A 19,886-nucleotide genomic window follows, 5' to 3' on the forward strand; every position below is an offset into this window, starting at 1 on the left:
TGCGCGGCGCACAAAGCGCGGGGCGGGCGGGCGCGGAGACACCGGCAAGAGCAGCGCCCCAGCGCCCCCGGAACCTCGGCGCGCGGGCGGAACCTCGGCGCGCGGGCGGGCGGGGCGCGCGCCGCGGCGGGGCCATTTGGGTGTGGGACCGCCGTGCCACGTCTGAGGAGCGCGGCCGGGGAGCAGGCCGGGCCGGTCGCCGCCCGGGAGCACCGCGGGGTCTGCCGCCGCCATGGTAGGCCCGGGGCAGGGGGCGAAGGGAAGGGAGCGGCTGCTGGAGGGGCTCCGGGCCGCCCTGCCCGCGGCGCCCGTCGGAGCGGGAGGGAGAGAGAGGTGGCGGGGGCAGCACGGGGCAGAACCGGCGGCATTCCCGGTGCCCGGCCCGAGTGCAGCCGGGTTCGGCCTCCCGGGCCGAGGAGTCCGCGCCGCAAAGCGTAACGCGCCCGGCTGCTGCTTAATGGCAGCCCCGGCCAGGCGCGTCCTCCGCCGGAGCGGCCTGCGAGCTCGGGGGCCCGTGCCCGTCCCGGGGCCGCGGAGCGAGGGGCGGGTTCTCCGCCGTGGGCCGCGCGTTGGCGTGCGGTGTACTGGTTCTTGTCTCTCCTGTCCCCCCGCAGGTCTCGGTAATTAACACCGTGGACACCTCTCACGAGGACATGATAGTAAGTGTGCTGGGGGCTGCTGTTGTACAACCCCCCGCTGCGCTCCCGCCAGCTTTAACGGAACCGCTTCGTGGCACCGTCCCGTGAAGGACGAAGAGTACGATGTACATGCCTGTGTAAAGGGATGCGCAGGGGATATTAGATGGAGAATACTGCCTGAAATTCTGATAGTGCTGTTTTACACTGTGTGGACAGGAAGACTTAGGTACCAGGGGAAGGGGAAATGATTTCAAACTTTAATTTTCATGCCTAGGCTTGTTTCTATGAAACAATATCTATGCATATCCTAAATGGTACAGAACTTTGGCAGATGAAACTGATTGTTCTTTATGTGGATGTTTTGGGGAGCAGATGTACAAATATGGGTAGGAGGAAAAACTTCAAAATAACCCAGTCAGATAATGAAGTTTCAAACCTGAATAAGAGACATCAGCATTCTTACACCCACTTCATGTATTAAGAAACAAAAATACGTAACTGGTCAAGGCTGCATAGTCCGTGGCACTAATTCCTGCCCTCTCCTGAAAACGCTGTGCATTATTGTGCTGAGTTAGACTACTTCTGTGTAACACTTGTATAGATAGCGAAAACAACAATTGGGGAAATAAATGACTTATGTGGCTTGTTGGGGTTGTTAGGAACTATCCCTTTTAACCTGTCATGCTGGAACTCTGTCATCTGTTCACAACTCTTACCGCTATTTTTAAAACATAGTAAGATTTGTTAACAAAGCAGGGCGCTCACGTGCTGACACCAGCTCTCCTATTGCCTTGCAGCACGATGCTCAGATGGATTACTATGGCACTCGGTTAGCCACCTGTTCTTCAGACAGATCTGTGAAAATATTCGATGTTCGGAATGGAGGGCAAATCCTCATCGCAGACCTGAGAGGGTAAAGTGTCGTAAACAGCAGATTTTAATCTGTGGAAATCTTTAATGTTTTGTCATTTTGCCCTTTGGTAACAGAAGATGGATGGTAGATTCCTCCAAGGTAAAAATTGCTATGGCTGGTTGTTGCTAAACAACTCTTCAGAGCTGTAAGGGGGGACAGTTAGAAGTAACACTGGGACTTTTTCATTCATTGAATAGTTGACACCTATAACTTTCAAGAAGTAAACTCACAATCTTAATTGCTAATATAAGGATAAATGTTGGGAATTGTTTTCGATGGCAGTGGCTTTGTCTGACAGTCCTGTATGCTGGTTTTCATCTTGGCATTACTCATGTTCTTTATATTGCTGCATCAATCGCTTACAGAACACCAATTTACAATAAAGGTGGCTGTGAAACAGCTGCAACTGGAGTGGGTTTCTCTCAGGTTTTCCAAATAACATTGTTTCTTGCAGGCATGAAGGTCCCGTGTGGCAGGTTGCCTGGGCTCATCCTATGTACGGAAATATCCTGGCATCCTGTTCCTATGACAGGAAGGTTATTATCTGGAAGGAAGAAAATGGCACTTGGGAAAAGACATATGAGTACACAGGGCATGATTCCTCAGGTACGTGGGGCCTGGAGCTGGGAAGTGAGACTGGGTATGTGAAGGGATTCAGAAAGGCTGGAATAAATCCATCCATGTTATGGAAGAAAGCTCCTATCAAAAAGATAGGGATACATTCATGGGGAGACATAAGTCTATTCGGCATAAACAGAACACTTATGAAATGTTGTATTGCTGGATAACCTCCTGTCCTCATTCAGAGGATGTTTGCACAGGAGCTGTTTTACACATAAATCAGGTTACAAACAAACAAGATGTTAGGGTCCTGAATTCTTGAGGAAAACATTGAGTGTATCCACTACAGGAAGAAAGGAAAAAGGTGGATTTTAGCATGCTGCATTTCGTTTTACAATGGAAACCGTTTTGTTCAGATGATTGGCCCTCCTACATGCAGATCTGAGAAGTCTCCAGCCTTGTTTTGTTACTAATCCAGACTTTAAATACTATGCCTGCCATTCAGCTTTTGTTCTGGAGTCAGCAATAGCCTTTGGTGTTGCAGGGGATAGTCAGTTTTTGTGATCTCCTTAAGAGTGCTTTCTTGGTGTGCCCCTTCTAAAAGGGTGCCAAAGATAAGGCAGTTTTCTGTCATTCATTAAACAATGTTAATTGACTAGTTTTGCTGAAATTCAGGAATGCTGAGATTCTTATTCTTGAGTTTCTTATTCGTAGGTTTCAAAGCTGCTTGCTTTTAGTGACTATTCCACTAATACTAGTCAGTGAATCGGTTGTTCAGTTTTGGGTAGTCACTGCGTGGTAATCCAGCCTGTCTCACCCTTCACAGTGAATTCTGTCTGCTGGGCACCACACGACTATGGGTTGATCCTGGCCTGTGGGAGCTCTGACGGGGCCATTTCGTTATTGAGCTACACGGGTGACGGGCAGTGGGAGGTCAAAAAGATCAGCAATGCACATACGGTAAGTCTGTTCCCTTGGAGCAGCACAGAGTTCTTGGAGCTACAGATAAGCACCAAGGTGATGCCTCAAAGAACTTGTAGACTAGATAAATACAGAAATACAATTAAATGATGTGAAACATTTTCCAGAATCAAGAATAATGTGTTTTAAATTAATCCAGAGTGGGAAGGTATACTTTAGTCACTAAAATGAAGTAGAAAACAAGATGTGAAGGTTACTAAACAGCACTGATAATACTTGTTTGTTAAGCATCACCTTAAGCACAGTGCTGGCAGTTGCCTGGTAGGAAATGGCTTTGGTACTAAGAACACCTGTACAAACTGACAGTGAATAAACTGAAGCTGGAAAAACCGCAGGACTCATGTTTTTTCCAAAATAGTGGGGATTTTTGCTTAAGCAGAACTTGATAAGCTAATGGCAGTGGCTCTCAGTAATAGGCAACTGGGCTCTGGACCCACACGTTCCTTGTACTCCTGCATTCCTAAATCTTAGCAACTGCATGTGTCTTGCATCTTTTCAGTTTATATCTCCATCCCCTCTGTTTATGTATCATCTCGGATATTTGCACATAAAATGGTTACTTAGCTACCTGAGGTGTTCTGAATAAGTGCCCTCCTGAGACTATGCTGTACCCGGATTTCTTATTCATCTGATATCCATCCAGCATTGTGCCAGACTCCCTAATTTCCTAAGATGGGCTTATTCCTGCCCTCTCCCCCTCCCCCCCACCCCAATAGTGAGCATGCTAGGTGTGCTTCGCCCCCTTGGCAGCTTTTTATTTCTTTATTTAAAGTAAGCCACTTTTAATAATGATATTTTTTCATTAAATAGATTGGATGTAATGCAGTTAGCTGGGCTCCTGCTGTTGTACCAGGAAGCCTTATAGAACAACCATCTGGTCAAAAACCAAACTACATCAAAAGATTTGCATCTGGTGGCTGTGACAACCTTGTCAAGATCTGGAAGTAAGTGCTCTGTTGCCAGACTTAAGAATTTAAAAAACCTAATAGACTTTATAGTCTTTGAATGTCCCGGTTAGTATCTCAAGTAATATTTTTGGTACCTCTGTGCTTTCATCTATGAATTATTGTTTTAGAGAAGTGCTTTAAAAACAGAAACAACATAGTGACCTACAATGTCTCACATGGTTATAGCAATTTGTGTCAGTCCTGCTTCATCTTATCTTGGAAAGTGGCTTTCTAGTTGTCTTTGATTACCTCTGTCACTTGGATAGCAGCAGATCTCTGTCAGTAACTGAAGATCAAATACTCTTCGCCTATGCTGCTTTCTGTGCCCTGGAAAGGATTTTGTCAGTTTAAGTCATAGAGCTTTTTGGAGAAGAGTGGGGAACACTCATGCTTTGTGTGTGTGTGTATATATATATATTATTTGTATGATAAGCCAGGAGTCTCAAGACTACAAAAACAAAGCCTTCCAGAACAGGTGTGAAATATGACTGGCTACTGCTGCCACCCTTCTGACTGTATAACCGTGTTTTCAGGGAAGAAGATGGTCAGTGGAAAGAAGAGCAGAAGCTGGAGGCTCACAGTGACTGGGTTCGAGATGTAGCCTGGGCTCCGTCCATAGGTTTGCCAACAAGTACCATTGCTAGCTGCTCACAGGTGAGTCTTCTGTTGGAGTGACGGAGGCAGGCTCTCAATGCCCTCACTTCCATTTACTTCCTTCCCCTTTTCTCTAGTAAAGGAGTAGTAAGGATAGAACTGCTGTAACAGGCCTTCTGGGCAATCCTTTGCTATATCTGGGTCTGGGTATATGAGCCTTTGATTTCTGTTTCTCCCAAACTTGTAAGCCCAGTGGAAGCATTTCTGGACAAAAGTTTGTGCGTGCGTGGTTCTGTACCAAAGACTATCTTTTATTTTGAAAATCATGAGCAGCATGGTCTCACTACGAGGAAGACCTTCAAACTAATGTTATATTTTAGTGTCTCTGGATCAAATTCACTGAACTTTCAGCTAAAAATACATTTTCTAATAACTGGCATTCTTAATCAGCTCTGATGTCCTCAACCTTCATATTCACTGTAGTGTCCTTGCTGCTAATAATTCTGTAAATGCCTTTTTTTTAATAGCAAGAAGACTACTTGGTAAGCTGCTAACTTGCTGTCATGTGACTGGAAAGCAAAATCTCATTCTGGGGAAAAAAAATCTAGCTGATATCTATCTATTTTGGGAGGCTTTTCTCTGGTGTTTGCAAGTCATCTTTTCTGTGCAGTTTTTCTCATCAGAGCGCTGTACTCCTGTCTTGCTTTTAGCTATAGTAAGAAAATAGCCCCTTTGCTGTGTTGAGCAAAGACGCAGGTAAACACATCTAGGGTTCACATTGGAGCTGTGATTTGGAAGTGCTGCCATAAGTGCAATCAAGGTGGTTTTTTCTGTTACAACTAGTGGTCTAACCACCTCGGTCTCCTTGCTTTTGTAGGATGGCAGAGTGTTTATCTGGACATGTGATGATGCCTCTGGAAACTCGTGGTCACCAAAGTTGCTGCATAAGTTCAATGATGTTGTCTGGCATGTGAGTTGGTCCATTACCGCAAATATTCTTGCAGTGTCTGGAGGAGACAATAAAGTGAGTACTGCTGCCTTGACTCTTACTCCTGCATGCCATATTTTCAGAAGAGCAGACATGAGACAGGCTCTTGTTGCTGTTTAAGTTAAGGGTGTTGTAGATTCTCCTTTGCTGCAGTGGTGGAAGTTTTTTCCTTTTGACTTACCAAGAGGGGAGGAAGACACTAACCTTTGGCAAACTACTTGCACTGCATTCTTAGTCCTTACTGGAGATTGGAAATGCAGTTTAACTTTATTCTGTAGGGTACTAACAGAATTCACATAGTCTCCTTTACCACTGGGTGATAACTCAGTATGCAGCAACTGGATCACTAGAACAATGCTGCAACACTTCCGTAACTGTAGACTATCACCAAACTAGGGATGTGATGGTTGCAAGGAAATAGGAAACTGAGAATGTGTTAAGGCTGAAACTTCTTCCTGATCTGTTTTTGAGGTGACACTATGGAAGGAATCAGTAGATGGACTGTGGGCGTGTATCAGCGATGTCAACAAGGGCCAAGGAGGGGTGTCTGCCGTTACAGAGGGGCAGCAGAACGAGCAGTGATGCCTGAGTGAATGTTCAGCAGCAGCAAGTGATCACTATACCTGATTTGCAATGTTTCTTGAACCGGATGAGAACTGATTTTATCTAAACTGGACATGAACATGGGAAACAATTATCCAATTTTATAAGCACTCTAACTCTTACTAGGAGGCTACAATATGTTGGTAATCAGCCTTAAAGGACATTCCCTTAAATTTAAGGTAAAGAACATAGCAAAGTACTGTGCCTTATACTACTCCTTGATGCTGTAGAAATTATACCCTGCTTTTCTGGTTTAGGGATCAAATTTAATTGGATGTGCTGTGGACTTCAAGCACTTGAGTAGGAATAGGAGGAGGCTATCAGAGGGGTGAGGTGTGAACTCCTTTGTGCAAGGGGGACAAATACTCTGTCCCTTCAAAGGCCAGCACTTTATTTCAAGTGAGGGGAAGGGCTGGTGGAGTTTTTGGCATTAGATGACAGCGTGCTAGCTAGCCCTTCTGGGTGTAGTGAATGGTGCTTAGAGCTTCCTGAAAATAATGGGCTTGGATGTATGAAAGGCTCTGTGCTTTCCTGAAGCTGAAAAGGAGTAGTGGAATGCATATGTCTTCTGCTTTACAATAATCTCAAACTTGGTCATTTAACCAACATCAATAAATCAAACCATAATTTGAAGATTATTTTTTTTTTTAGCCACACTTCTGTACTGTACCTCAGGTTTCTTTTGTTGAGATACCCACAGAATAAAATCCTATTGGTTAAAGCCTGGTGTGCTGTATTTAATAATCTTTTCACAGGGGCCTTGTCAAGGCTGTCTACAGTCTACCTTCAGTCAAGCCAGTCACATTGTCCTCCCATCTGTGCTTTGTAATAGCTGGGAAGGTATTACTCCACTAGCACCTAATGCTGTATGTAGTGTAAGAAAACGTTTTGCCTTCAGTTAACTGTTATGTACCATAGCATTTCAGGTGCATGAACAACTCATGTTTCAGTATGCCTTCAACTAAAAGCTGAAGCACTCTTCCCCTCCTACAAGAGGGAAAGTACTTAACTAAAAAAGATCACATTTTCCCTTTATTCTTTGGTTGCACTGAAGCAACACAAGTGAACAATTCACAGCCTTCCTTCTTCTCCAAGGTAGTGGTTCCTAAGTACGCTCTTTGTTTTGGCACAGTCAACATAATATATCCCCTCTTCTAGAAAAACAAACCTCATTTTATGATTGTTATCTATACTAGCCAAATAACATCCTAGTTGCTCTCACAGAAACACATACATGAATTATCTTTCTGTATACCAACAGAAGTATGCAACATCCCCATTCTTGTTCAAAGGCACTGTAGCCTTACCCAAAAAAAGCAATCAGCTCATCTAGAAATTAGCATTACAATCAAACTGTTCCATTTCAAGTTATACAATAAAGCATTATTTTCTTTCAAGCTGTTTTCCATTTCTACTAAGACTATAATCATAACGGCTAAGCTGAACAGGCAGTCTTTCATTCCCAGTACCATATTCCCTTGTTCTTCTTTGATACAGAGTATGTGGTCATTCAAGAGGGTTTTGGGTTGGCTTTAACTGCTGTGGAAACTAAACAAGGTTGAAATCAAGAACATTAGCGCCAATAAAGAGGCTCAAAAATTAAACCTCATTCTTAGTTAGTGTTACCACATTGCATTCTAAGGAAAAAGGCCACTAACTTCTTAAGTACACAAGAGAAGTTTTTGCCCATGGGAGTATTAGGTTCCACAATTCACCATGTTAAAAATCGTCCTTGAATTTTATGAGTTTTATACTTAAGAAATCAAGCCTACTTAACAGCAAGGCCCAGTTCAGCCTGCTATTCCATCATCCTTAAGTTGAAATGTATTAAAAGGGTTTGAAATAATGATCAAAGTATCTCCAACAATTACAATTGATAAAAGATTATTTAGGAGTTACCCAATTTTTTCATTGCAAATATAAGCATTAGGTGAAAGTTTTTCAGTTGCTGTTGAGAAGGACCTTCATGGTTTTGGATCTCCTCCTCATACTTGGGGTCAGGATTGGGGAAAAAAAAGAGAAAACAAACATGCTCAACCTAAGTTTCACACAGAAGAACTTAAAATTGCCACTCAGTCTGATTATTTGAAATAATCAACCAGAAAGCCACCACATGAGACACAGAAGAGGAAAGCTCTTAAATCACGTTTGCAGAAGAAAACAAAATGGAACTGCATCTCCAAATAAAACTAGTTTTCCAGCTCCACAGATGTGCTAAAGATACACAGTCTTACTTGGCCAGAGCACAGTTAAGATTGTTATAAATAGCTCCATGTTACATTTTTCTCCAACAACAAATGTGATTTAACTAAATTCATAGAATCATAGAATGGTTTGGGTTGGAAGGGACCTCAAAGATCATCTAGTTCCAACCTCCAGGGCCACCCTCCACTATATATAAATTCCTCCTCATCTTCCCATCTTTGCACATTTCCCCATGCCTTCCTCAATCCTACCGCTGGAAATTTCTAAGGCTGCAGTACAAAATGGATCCTACAAATTAGCCATGTCATTCAAGTTAAAGTAGAATACAAGCAACAGAAGTTGCAAATTTGTCATCCTTCATCATACATTCCTTCTTTTCTCCCACTTTCTCAAGTAAAATATAAAAATAAAAAAATCCCAATTTCTCTTCATGGGATTTTTCTAGGCCCTCAGCCATTGCTACTAATATTCAGTGAAGTTTTAAAGATTTGTTAATATTCCAATTTTAGAGTAAAGGAAACCAAGTTTCCTAGGTATCATTTTCAGTTTCAGTCTTCCAGCAAAAGACAACAAAATCTGATAAAACAGAACCTGGGAAAGAATACAGGAGGAGAGAAGAAATGCACTTAAAGGCAAAAACGAGAAACAAGGCTGTCACTACAGGTCAACTTCTCTATTTCTGTTGCCCCACCTCAGATCATAAAAAAAGGGTTTGGGGCTTTTCCTTTTTGAAAAATTCATGTTACAGTTATTAATTCATTTTTAAAAGAAACAATGTTAATGCCACAGGAAAAGGAAACTTTCACTTCATTCCCTACACAATTTCATTCTACATAAAAATAGGCACAGCAACAGATCTATGCATTGTTTTCACTTTTTTGTTGATTTTGTTATCTTACTAGCAGGCCAAGTTTCCAAGGAATTTAAATACATATCAGATTGCATTTCCAGGAATATTGTAGAACAGAACAAATATTCCACTCAATATATAAAGTGCTTCAGAAAGCAGTGGTTTGGTGAAGCCACGAAACTAACCAGGTAAAGTTTCAGAGCATTTTCAGCTTTTGCCAGTTTTCTTGTCTAATTCCTCTCCACTAACCTGTCTGTTCCGGTTACTGTATGTCAGTTATAGAAGAAAACGCAGTAAGCAATAGTCTCTTTTGGACAGGATATTTTTACCTTTAGCATATAGAAATCATGCGTGCTTTATACATCCATCTTTAGAAATAATTTCAGGTCATTCAAGTCAGGAGAAATATTTTCACTGGATCTGGATTCAATTAAATGCAGAGGTTGTAAAATATGTTTAATTTTTCAACTTATGTTTTCAGGTTTGACACCCTGCCTCAGGAGGGTAATCATGTTTCTCAGAAGTACTCTGCTGGGAATTATTCTTTTCAGCATCCTCTGGACAGAAACTACTCTGGCTGGCTCTAGTTTTTTAAGCCCTGAATATAAAAAAACACAGGTAAAAAAATGCAGGAAAATACCTTCTCAAGATTATCCTCCTCTGTAAGTCCTTAAAAACAATATTCTTTACAGCTTGTATAAGATACAGTTTCTAGAAGAGGAAGGAGTTATTCCAGAGAACTTCTGTAACAAACCAGTAGCATTGTATTCATGCTATGAGAATAAATATCTAATCTCATTCACTAAGAATTAATAATCTGAAAAAAAAAAAGAACAATTGAAGAGAAAGCATTAATTTAAATAATCTGTTAGCATCTTCTTTGGAAATTAACTGTAAGGTGCTTGTTCTTTAATGACCCCTTAAACCAAATACCCATTGAAGTGAATGCAGCAATAGTAGTACAGTTATTATGGACCTACATATCATACATACATAAGTGTATGATGCCTTCAGCTAATTTGCTGCATCTGTGTTAATGACAGGTTCTAACTTCCCCACTACAGACTAGTTTGATTATGGAAAGAATATATAGATATTATTTTGCTTGCTTTCTAGCAACAAAGGTATCCAAAAAACCCCACAGCACAATTACATCGTCGAGACACAGAAGGTTTTTGGGAAACAGATGAAGCAGGGGCAGAAGATGACAGAAGCAGTATTGAAATTAAGGTTTGTATTTATTCTTCTTGCTCACATACAAGTTTAAGGGGTGGGGTTGGGTTACATGATTTCTGTCACAGGAGGCTGTACAAATTAAAACTACAATCATATTTAACTGGAAACGCAAATAGGAAAGGGCAAGTGAAAACTGCCAGCATTGATGGTATGAAATGATTTAAAATTAGCTGCAGTAATTCAGATCACAGTCTACTATTTAGGATTCACTTACATTTCAGAAATAACATAAACTAATGTGAGTTTCCTGTAAAGTCTTCTTTCCTCCAGTTTATTGTGTGGTTTGGTCTGCAGTAACTGTTTCTGAGATTTTGATTACATGTCTCAGCACTAATAAGTAAATAGATGGAATAACTTTTTATACCTCTTGCTTATCATCATTCCTGTGAATAAAATGAACTTGCCGTGTCCTTGTCCAGAACTTGTCTGTTAAACTCTGTCTTTTAATGTTTTTATAGTTCAATGTTCCTTTTGAAATCGGTGTCAAGATAACAGAAGAAGAGTATCAAGAATATGGACAAGCGCTGGAGAAGATGCTAGGGGACATGCTTGAGGAGACTGCTAAAGGTAATGCCAGCCAAGTCATAAAAGCAGACCTTTAAAAAAAAAAAACACCAAACAAAACCACCAACACCACAAACCAAACAACTTTTGTCATCTAATTTGTCATGTAAGACATTCAGAGCAGGATTTCAGAAGTGATTGGGACTAAGTTACCACTAAGAGAACCACTAAGTATCTGATGTTTGGAAACTGCTAGCTGAACTTTGAAGAATCACATTGAAGTGTATTAGGCAGAAGGGGAAGGCTTCCTTTCCTTACACTACCAATCTTTTTTTCCCCCCTTTGCCCTCAAATCCCAGCAGTTCCTTATTTTCTCAGCAAAGACCTTAACAATTTTCATGGTGAAAAGTATTAAAAACATTATTGTAACCAAGACAGTTCTAGCAGATGCACTGATAACTAAAGTTCTAATAACCAACTCCCATCACAAGCTGCCTGGTTTTTACCTTTACAGCTTGTCATACTTCATTTGCACTCACCCATGTTAAGCTCATCTTTATGAATCTTCTGTTTTAATTTATGTCAGTCTTAATATCTGCGTTACACATTCTAACTACAAATTACTTCATGCTTCCGCTTTCACCCTGCCTTTTAGGCTCCTAAGGTATCCCCCAAGCCCCTCTCTCCATTTTCCTCTGAATTCCTTCTGAAGGGCTACAAATATGGCCATTACACAAATAAGACAGTCTTATGCATATATGATATGCCCTTATAGACTGTAACTATGTGAAAGCCACCTTATCTTCTGCCTTTGGTTCAGCACTTGTAGAACTTTTAGATTATTGAAACAGGATTTTCAGAAAAATATTAAGACTATCAAAATAATCTTTATCTTTTGCCTTTTTAGAAACTCAGATGAGAAACTGAGGCAAGATGAAGGACAAATACAGCACTAGATGGCCTGTTTTGTTTTAAATTTTACTTTAAAATGAAATTATTACTAATTTCACAACTCTAAAGAAGAAGGAAGTATGTGAACCTGAACAGTTTGCCCTGACAGACTTTGGAACGGATTATCTTTTAAGGAAGAATACAAGACCTAGAGCCAAAAAAAAGAAAGAGCAAGGTTAATCACAGGCTGACACGCAGGCTTATTTTCTTATTTATTCTCTTTTCCTTAGTAAATATAGTGATTATTCTAAATGACATGTTTAAAGGCTATATGAATCCTCCCTAAAACTGGTGGAAACGTCTTCTTATACTTCTGTACACATATATAATAGAAAATAAAGCTTATGCTGAAACTGCAATTACTTGTGGGGTTGTTTTTTGTTTGTTTGCTTAAGAGTAGCTCAAACTAGATAGTTCATGTAATAAACTACACAAACTAGATGGACAAGGACCCAACTTTCAGTTGCCAAATTAGCTTAATTGCCAAGGGATTTGTTAATATGGATCTTATCAAGGAAGCCATCTAATATCTCTTCCAGTTAAAAAAAACCCAACAAAACAAACCAAAACTGGAAAACTAATTTTCTTTTTTTAACTTGCTTGGATTCAGAACCATATCCATACTGGTGCATACGTCAGAAGTACATGGTAATTTTTCATGCCTTCAAATGCATAAACCAGTATGCTCCAATACAGTACACATTCTTTTCTGTACTTCAGCCCACACAGACATCTGATAATCCATGAACATTTTTTCAGAATTTCCTCCTGAAGACTATAAAGTACTCTTTAACAGCCTAATGCAATCAACGTAAATACTACATTTTTATTAGACAAGGTCTCTTTTCCTGTCACAGAATTAATCACCTAAATGAATCACCTTTGATGCCACTAGCACAGTCTTGTTCTATACTCCACCAGAGGGCAAGAGAGAAAGTGAAGGGGAACCTGATTAAAAAAGACAAGTAAACAGTTCTTAGAAGACTAGCCCAGGGTAAGGATGCAGACACATCCTTTTTGGAACTTGCAGAAGTTTTGAAAGGGAAGAGTCAGAAAGAGCACTGAAGTCATATTTATTACCCTGAACTCTAATCATCACTTCCACAACAGATCTACTGCTTGTGTTATTTTTATATTTAATGTTTTCCAAGCATATTCCATGGACACAGTCAGCCAATAAGCTGCCAAACAGTACAGGAAGGAAACTGTCAGCCAGAGGTACTGCATAAATCCTTTCCTAAAATAAGAAGCACTGTAGTTAGGATTGCCGTTTCTAGAATTCTGACAGAGTTACGCCCAATACAGTCTACTCACTGAGAAGAAAAAATATGGCTGAGCTAACCTACAAAAATTGAACAAAAATTGAGGCACAAGCTATTATCCTGTGTTGCTTATCCAGCTTACTGAGCAGAACATTCTAAGGCTGTCTTAAAAAAACCCCAAAACAAACAACACAAAAAAACCCAACCGTTTCCTGGTGATCTGGAGAAAAAACTTTGGACCTATAAACGTGTGCACTATTTTCTCCTTTGCAAATATAACATCAGCCTCAAGAGGGTAGTATAACCTAGTAGCGCACAACGATCATAAGAGCAAAACAGATCTCTGGTGCTTTCTACCCTGCTAGAAGAAAACGATACTCCCTATTTTCTTCCAAGTATTCTGCTCAGAGAGATTTTTTTGTACAGTCTCTCTTGCTTTGGAGGCAGAAGAATAGGTAAGCAACGCAGTGAATTCCACAGAAGTGCTCCTGGAACGGTGCTATGAGACTGTGGCTGCCAGGAAAGCAATGCCTGAAGAGCAAAGCACTGGACTAGCACGGTTACAACTTGACTGCATCCACAACTTCTCTGGGCAACCTGCTGCAGCGTCTCACCACCCTCATTATAAAAAAATTCTTCCCTTTATCTAATGTAAACCTACCCTCTTTTAGTTTAAAACCATCACCTCTTGTCCTATCACCACATCCACAGAAGGCAATTAGCACCTGATTCCCGATTTCAACAGTTTAAAGTGTCTGATATATTAAAGGATCCTTGCATACTGAGGCAGAAGTGATTTAGTTCAGTATTTCTGGTGTGTAATTATTTGTCCATCTCTACACTTCCCTTAAAAGTATGTGTGCATCATGGAATACATGCCATTTTCAATGCAAAACTTTAAGTGCCAACTATTCAGGAGACTTTATACCAAGTTTGATTTGCTCTAGCATCTCCTTCCATTTGAGTTGCAAACCAAAGGGGGAAAAATAACCAAGATTTCAATAAAACACTTTCAAGAACAGTAAACTGCATAATTATCAGAATTAGCTGGCCCACAGATATTTGGGTTGGCATCAGTGAACTAAACTAGCATCAATCACTGAAAAATTCCTAAAATTTTTTTTGCCCAGATTGACATGAGGGTGGGTTGTTTTGTTTTGTTTTTTTTTAAAAAGGGGGGGCAATATCAGCTCTCACTGATTATACTGTTCATGTGGTATAATTTGCTCTGATACCGAAAAATAAAATAACCTATGTTACTCCTACAACATCTGCTCTAGGATTTTTCCAAAACAACTATGCAATCTATTTGAAAAAATAAGCTAGATCTCTACCCTCTGACACCATACATATAATTTCAAAACTGGCATTCTTGTTATCTTATTTCTGAGCAAAGACATCGAGGTAAAAAGCATGTAACAGAAGCTGGGTAATTACCGGGGTATTCACTACAACTGGTTGTCCTAACCCAAATACTGTCTACAATGAATGTCAAGAATGTGACCTAGCCATGATGCAAGAAATCATTTAACAGTAACAACAAAAAACCCAAATCAAAAGCCAAAGTAAAAGCATGGGTTTTGTTCTGCCAACCCAGATCCAGTTTCTATTCACTTGGTAATAACGTTCCTAATAAAGTCAAGAACTTCAAACTCATCTTTCTCCTCAGATTTCAGCAACCAAAAGGAATGGACTCTGGCAGGGCTGAAGAGCAAAACAACCCCTAAAACAATATTCCTTTATGCGCTTGGTAACAGTATGACAAAGCACTCATACATGACCTGGAGCCATGCACAAAGTTACACAAATATTTGATTATGTCCTTAAATATTATTTGGATGGGAGGGCAGCAAGGGAGGAGGAAAGGGAAGAGTGCACTTCTGTGTTAGTCCCAAGTCATTCACTCAGACTTCCCTAACCAGAAGCTATTATGGGATCAGTCACCATTCCAGTATTACTTAAGTGCCCACAATTAAGCTTTTTTTCATGCTGGAGCTGAATATGCTTATTTCTTTATGGTTTGTTCTTACTATAATTTGATATAATGAATTAAAATATATATATATTTAAAAAAAAAATCACATCAGGAAAAGGCAAATGCAGCTGCCATTGATTACAGCTGAAAGTGAGTCCATCTCCCTAAATTGAAGAGGATGCAGTATTACTTTTCTTTTCCAAAGCCCTTAAGAAAAGTAAAAGTTGTCTTCTTCCACTAATTTGAGATGATTATTCAATTGTGAAAGTGAAATAAGGTGACTAATTAAGCTATAAACAACCCACTTCCTATTAAAAAAATAGGATAGTAACATCACAAATAAGTAACAATCAAGAGTCCCTCAGAATAAGCAGCTAGTATTTCATAATGACTTTGTTTAATTCTTTATAGATTAAGGAAGTGGAAATATCTAGTCACTTCAATTGTAATAGTTTCTCAATCTAAAGAATGATCTAATGCCTCACCCCCACCCTGTAATGGTACATCACTAGACTGGGCTTTACAAAGCCAGGAAACTCCTAAAGAAAGAAACAGACTAAAAACATTTCATCCTCTTAATTTAAAATTTTTCAAAAAGATTCTACCATTGAGGTCCCATAAATGTTTCAACATAAACATTCATCAAAGACATACTCACCACCCTTTTTTTCTTTTGTTCATCTACAAATGCAGGCTTTGGAGAGGCTTCTTCAGTGACTGCGCTTCGACAAGTCACAGGGCGTCCTTCAGAGTGATTCAGAACAACTGGGCAGCCGCAGGTTCGTTCACCTCCTTTTGTTTTCTGTCTGAACACAGTTGCAATTGTCGGCCTTCTTCAAAATTTGGAATGACACAGACACTTCTTGAGGTGCAACCAAGCTTACGAGACTTCTTCCAGACTGCAGACTATCAGCCTGAACTTCACCTGGCGGAGATACCTCCTTTCGGAGCTGTCCCCTCCCACCTGAACACACTCTGGAGTGCCGTAAGGCATATTACACTGGATCACTGATGCTTTGATTTCTTCTTCCTGAGATCTCCAGCCTGTTGTTCTCTCAAGTCACGTTTATTTTCTGTTCTTTGCACGATATTTACCTCATCACACTCAGGTTTATTTTCAAGCTAGACAATAAACAAAATAGTCTATTTTCAGTAACATGTTTAAGCAGTTTTTAACAACTAAACAGATAGTATGTGAGTTAGGGGAGAAGAACAACCTAAAGGATGAGAACTTCTCCCCCTCCCAAGAAAGGGGAAGGTGCTATAAAATTGCATCTTGCCAGTACGATAACTGGAAATGGAGCAGGCTGATTCCCTAGAGTTTTGCTCTCATCACACTTATGTTTACAATAAAACGTATCAGCATTTGTCTACCTGAATGGAAGTATTAAGTGACCAGACATCTCAGGATACTAAGCAAGGTTCAGACAACATTATAGAATTATACAGATTTAAAAAGGGTAAATAGTTAAAGAGAATACAATTGGTTTTGGCCAACACAAAACACAAACTCAATGAATGTTACGGTTTCATGGCCTCACTTGTTAAGATAAAAATCTGTCTTTTAGAAAGCCTGAGGGTCTATAGAAAACAACCAACTACAGTAAGCTAAGCAAAAAGAAAAAAAAAAAGTAGCTCTGCTCCAATAAAGGATTTTTACATCAGCTTTATAGTTACAAGCAAAGTACTTTCTCAATCCGTTATGTTCATTCTTGCAGTTTGTTACAAGAACGGGAAGTGAAGATTTGAAAGACTTCCACAAAGAAACATTGCTTCATAACTAAAAATAGGAGTGACAGGAACAGCACTCAAAATCTTTAAAGTGAACAAATGACATTCGATTGCTCTCCAGGAGTTATTAACTGGAAAAAAAGGAAATTATGTCTGAAACCTGAAATTTTCATTCACACATGCATCTACAGGCTTGTTTCAATAACAGAACTCAAGACTACAAGATGTCACCAATAACAGAAGTTCTGTGGGACTGAATGATGGCAAACAATGGCACTACATAATTATATACATATATATTTAAAGACTATGATTAAATCTTTGTGCTTTTAGACACAGGTAACCATTAATTGATAGGATTTAGCAAAAAGTTTCAGTTACAGACAAAAATCTAAAGCATACGCATTGTTTGCTGTTGGCATGAGGATGTCAGGCCAGCCAATCTGACCACAACTCTCCCTTTGGGCTTAGCGGTTCCCAGGGAGAAGGTAAGCAGCATCAGAGTCAGCTTTATTCATCACAAGGGAATAAAAAAAGGCATGAACCCATTCCCACACTTCGCAAGTTACTTTTAAAACCAACACTTGCCAGTACTCCATAGGAAATACTAGAAACACAACAGCCACAAGTTTAGAACTTCCAGGACACAAACAACTTTCATTTGCTTTCTGCAGATGTCCCACTTCAGACCACTACATTACAGCACAGCTGATAAACAGCATATTGTTACAGGACAAACCTGTCACTCTATGCCAACCCAAGCCTGGGGGGGGGGGGGAAATCAGGTGCTTTTACTAACGCTGCTGTAGCAGTAGGATTCCTGCACTCACCTCCTACACTCTGGCTCTTCCAGCCACCAAGAACATTTGCCTTTTAAAGCAACTGGCTCTCTCATCCCGAAACCCTGGGTCTGCTCCTGGAAGAAGCCCTTCGGGCCGGCCACCCGCGCGGAGGCCGAGGGACACCCCACGCATGGCGCCGCGCAGCCCCTGCGCGAGGCTGGGCCTCCCGCCCCACGGACCCCCCGAGCAGCCCCAGGGTGCCCCTCCAGCCCCGGCTCTCCGGGCCGGCTGCACAGGCAGTACCGGGGCTGGCTGCGGCGGCCGCCTCCGGGCAGCCGGCGATGCTTGGGCGGGGAGCCCTGCGCCCGGCCAGGCCCCTTGCGCCCCTCACACCGCCGGCCCAGCTCCCGCAGCTCCGCAGCTCCGCAGCCGCTCCCGCTCGAGGGTGGAGGGGCGGCACTGACCCCAACCCGCAGCACCTCAGGGGCGAGCGGGGAGGCGGCCCCTCAGAAGACAGCCTGAGGTCTATAGAAGTCCCGAAGGCGGGACTTTGGGGGCCAGCCCTGGCGTCGATTGGACGGCTCCCAGCCGCCGCTGGTGTCGATTGGCTGTTCCGGGCACCCCGGGAAGGGCGGGAAGGGCGTTTCTCTCTCCTCAGCCCCGCCTCGGCGATCGCCGGGGGGCTGCAGCGGGTTCGTTTGCCCCGCATTCGGACTGCTCTGCAGGAAAGGGCTGGAGGTAACAGGACGGGCAGGAGAACGCTGCGGGACCTGGGACGCCCGCGGGATCTGCCCTCTGAGGAGCCCGGCCCGGCCCGCAGCCTCTGTCGTGGGGCGGGAGCGCACAGAAGGCGCTTGAGGAGCGGCCTGGGCTCTCCTGTGGGCTTTTGTACCAAGCCTTTTCTCAGCAGGACAGGCTTTATTAATTAGAGGACGTAAGGAGAGAAGAAAAGATATTTGTATCACTTGGGAATGCTGCAAAAGCCACATGGATTGTACTGTATGTTACCGCAGCTGAAAGGCATCAGTTTGGGCAAGGGCGGTGTGCAGATAAGCACACAAAACACGAAATACACATTTGATTGTAAGCGAGCTGGTGCATGGAGGTGAGCATGTCATCGATGAGAATTGTCATTGGCTATGCAGTCGGGCCATTTTCTCTTCTACTTGCTTTTCGCCTTTCCCGGCTTGTGCAACAAACCCTCCCACAAGTGCAAACACTGGTTTTCTGTTGGGCTCACTGGCTCCTTTCTCCACTCCGATGAGCCTCTCCTGCACCACTGGATTAGGGTTATTCCCCACGGGGTGAATACATGAGAAGTACGCTGTGAGTACCTTGTCTGAAGAGTCAACAGCTTTGCATAGATAACACTGTGGTTGTTTTCTCTGATAATCTTCTCCTGTAGGAATCATGTCTTGAAATACTTATTTGTATTTGTCAACTGCTGGTTCAAGTTGTAAACTCAAAGAGATTCTACTTAAGAATAATGTGTCCAGGTCAATGTCACGTGTGGCTGGGTTGTCCTTGCGCACTCACTTTGCTGGAACGCGTGAAGGTGTAAGCCAGTCTTTCAATTTAGGGAATTTACCATTTACTTTAATAAACAGCAGCAACTGTGTAAGAAATAGCACCAGGAAATACAATTCATCAAATGTTAGGAAATGCATCTATTTCACTGTTGCCTGAAAACAAAAACCAAACAAACCACCCTAGCGCATGTTGGAAGCTGTATATTTTATAGCATGGACATTTCTTTTTTAGATACAAAAATGTTCTAGTACAAAGCATACCTAAGATGCAGTCACTGGTTGCTGAAAAATTTGCTAGTTTGTTACACAGCATTTAGTAACCTTGAAAACTGTGTAATGCAGCTTTCTTCACACTCTGCATATTTAAACACCTTCTTAGTTTTACTAGTAGACATCATGCTTTCGCGTCTGTAATTATTCACATTATTAAACATACAAGAAAAATCAGAATACTCTGTGAATGAATTGGTAATTCTTACCACTAATCACAATATAGGATGATGTTCAGCCTCTAGGTTTTAACAGCATCTTTGGGAGGTGCTAATCTCCACATCAGTTTTACTTGCACATTTCTATAGTTCTAGCACAACTATACATTTTTTTTAATTTATATTCTGTGCCCTTATTTTAGTGTTC

The 19,886-nt window shown here is 41.5% G+C and overlaps 2 protein-coding genes across 3 annotated transcripts; both read left to right on the top strand.

The window, feature by feature from the left end:
* Positions 1-100: 100 nt before the first annotated feature.
* On the top strand, positions 101-6,946 carry SEC13 (SEC13 homolog, nuclear pore and COPII coat complex component). The gene is made up of 9 exons (XM_054837771.1): positions 101-235; positions 615-659; positions 1,436-1,551; positions 2,006-2,157; positions 2,939-3,072; positions 3,904-4,037; positions 4,574-4,694; positions 5,512-5,658; positions 6,094-6,946. The coding sequence occupies exons 1-9, from the start codon at positions 233-235 to the stop codon at positions 6,202-6,204; spliced, it is 963 nt and encodes a 320-aa protein (XP_054693746.1). The 5' UTR covers positions 101-232; the 3' UTR covers positions 6,205-6,946.
* Positions 6,947-9,222: 2,276 nt separating this feature from the next.
* On the top strand, positions 9,223-12,322 carry GHRL (ghrelin and obestatin prepropeptide). 2 transcript variants are annotated; one of them, XM_054838303.1, is made up of 5 exons: positions 9,223-9,468; positions 9,762-9,898; positions 10,397-10,510; positions 10,975-11,083; positions 11,928-12,322. In XM_054838303.1, exons 2-5 carry the CDS (start codon positions 9,791-9,793, stop codon positions 11,945-11,947), a joined length of 351 nt encoding a protein of 116 aa, XP_054694278.1. In that variant the 5' UTR covers positions 9,223-9,468; positions 9,762-9,790; the 3' UTR covers positions 11,948-12,322. The 2 variants fall into 2 exon arrangements, with proteins under 2 accessions (XP_054694278.1, XP_054694277.1); XM_054838302.1 differs by having other exon boundaries at positions 9,223-9,898.
* Positions 12,323-19,886: the final 7,564 nt, after the last annotated feature.

Source organism: Grus americana, chromosome 11 (assembly GCF_028858705.1).
Source record: "Grus americana isolate bGruAme1 chromosome 11, bGruAme1.mat, whole genome shotgun sequence".
Taxonomy (NCBI): Eukaryota; Metazoa; Chordata; class Aves; order Gruiformes; family Gruidae; genus Grus; species Grus americana.

Coding starts and splice junctions, on each gene's coding strand:
- SEC13 (XM_054837771.1), top strand. Junction 660..1,435: donor CCTCTCACGAGGACATGATA/GTAAGTGTGCTG, acceptor ATTGCCTTGCAG/CACGATGCTCAGATGGATTA. Junction 4,038..4,573: donor AACCTTGTCAAGATCTGGAA/GTAAGTGCTCTG, acceptor CCGTGTTTTCAG/GGAAGAAGATGGTCAGTGGA.
- GHRL (XM_054838302.1), top strand. CDS start 9,752: ATGTTTTCAGGTTTGACACCCTGCCTCAGGAGGGTAATCATGTTTCTC. Junction 9,899..10,396: donor CTGAATATAAAAAAACACAG/GTAAAAAAATGC, acceptor CTTGCTTTCTAG/CAACAAAGGTATCCAAAAAA. Junction 10,511..10,974: donor GAAGCAGTATTGAAATTAAG/GTTTGTATTTAT, acceptor ATGTTTTTATAG/TTCAATGTTCCTTTTGAAAT.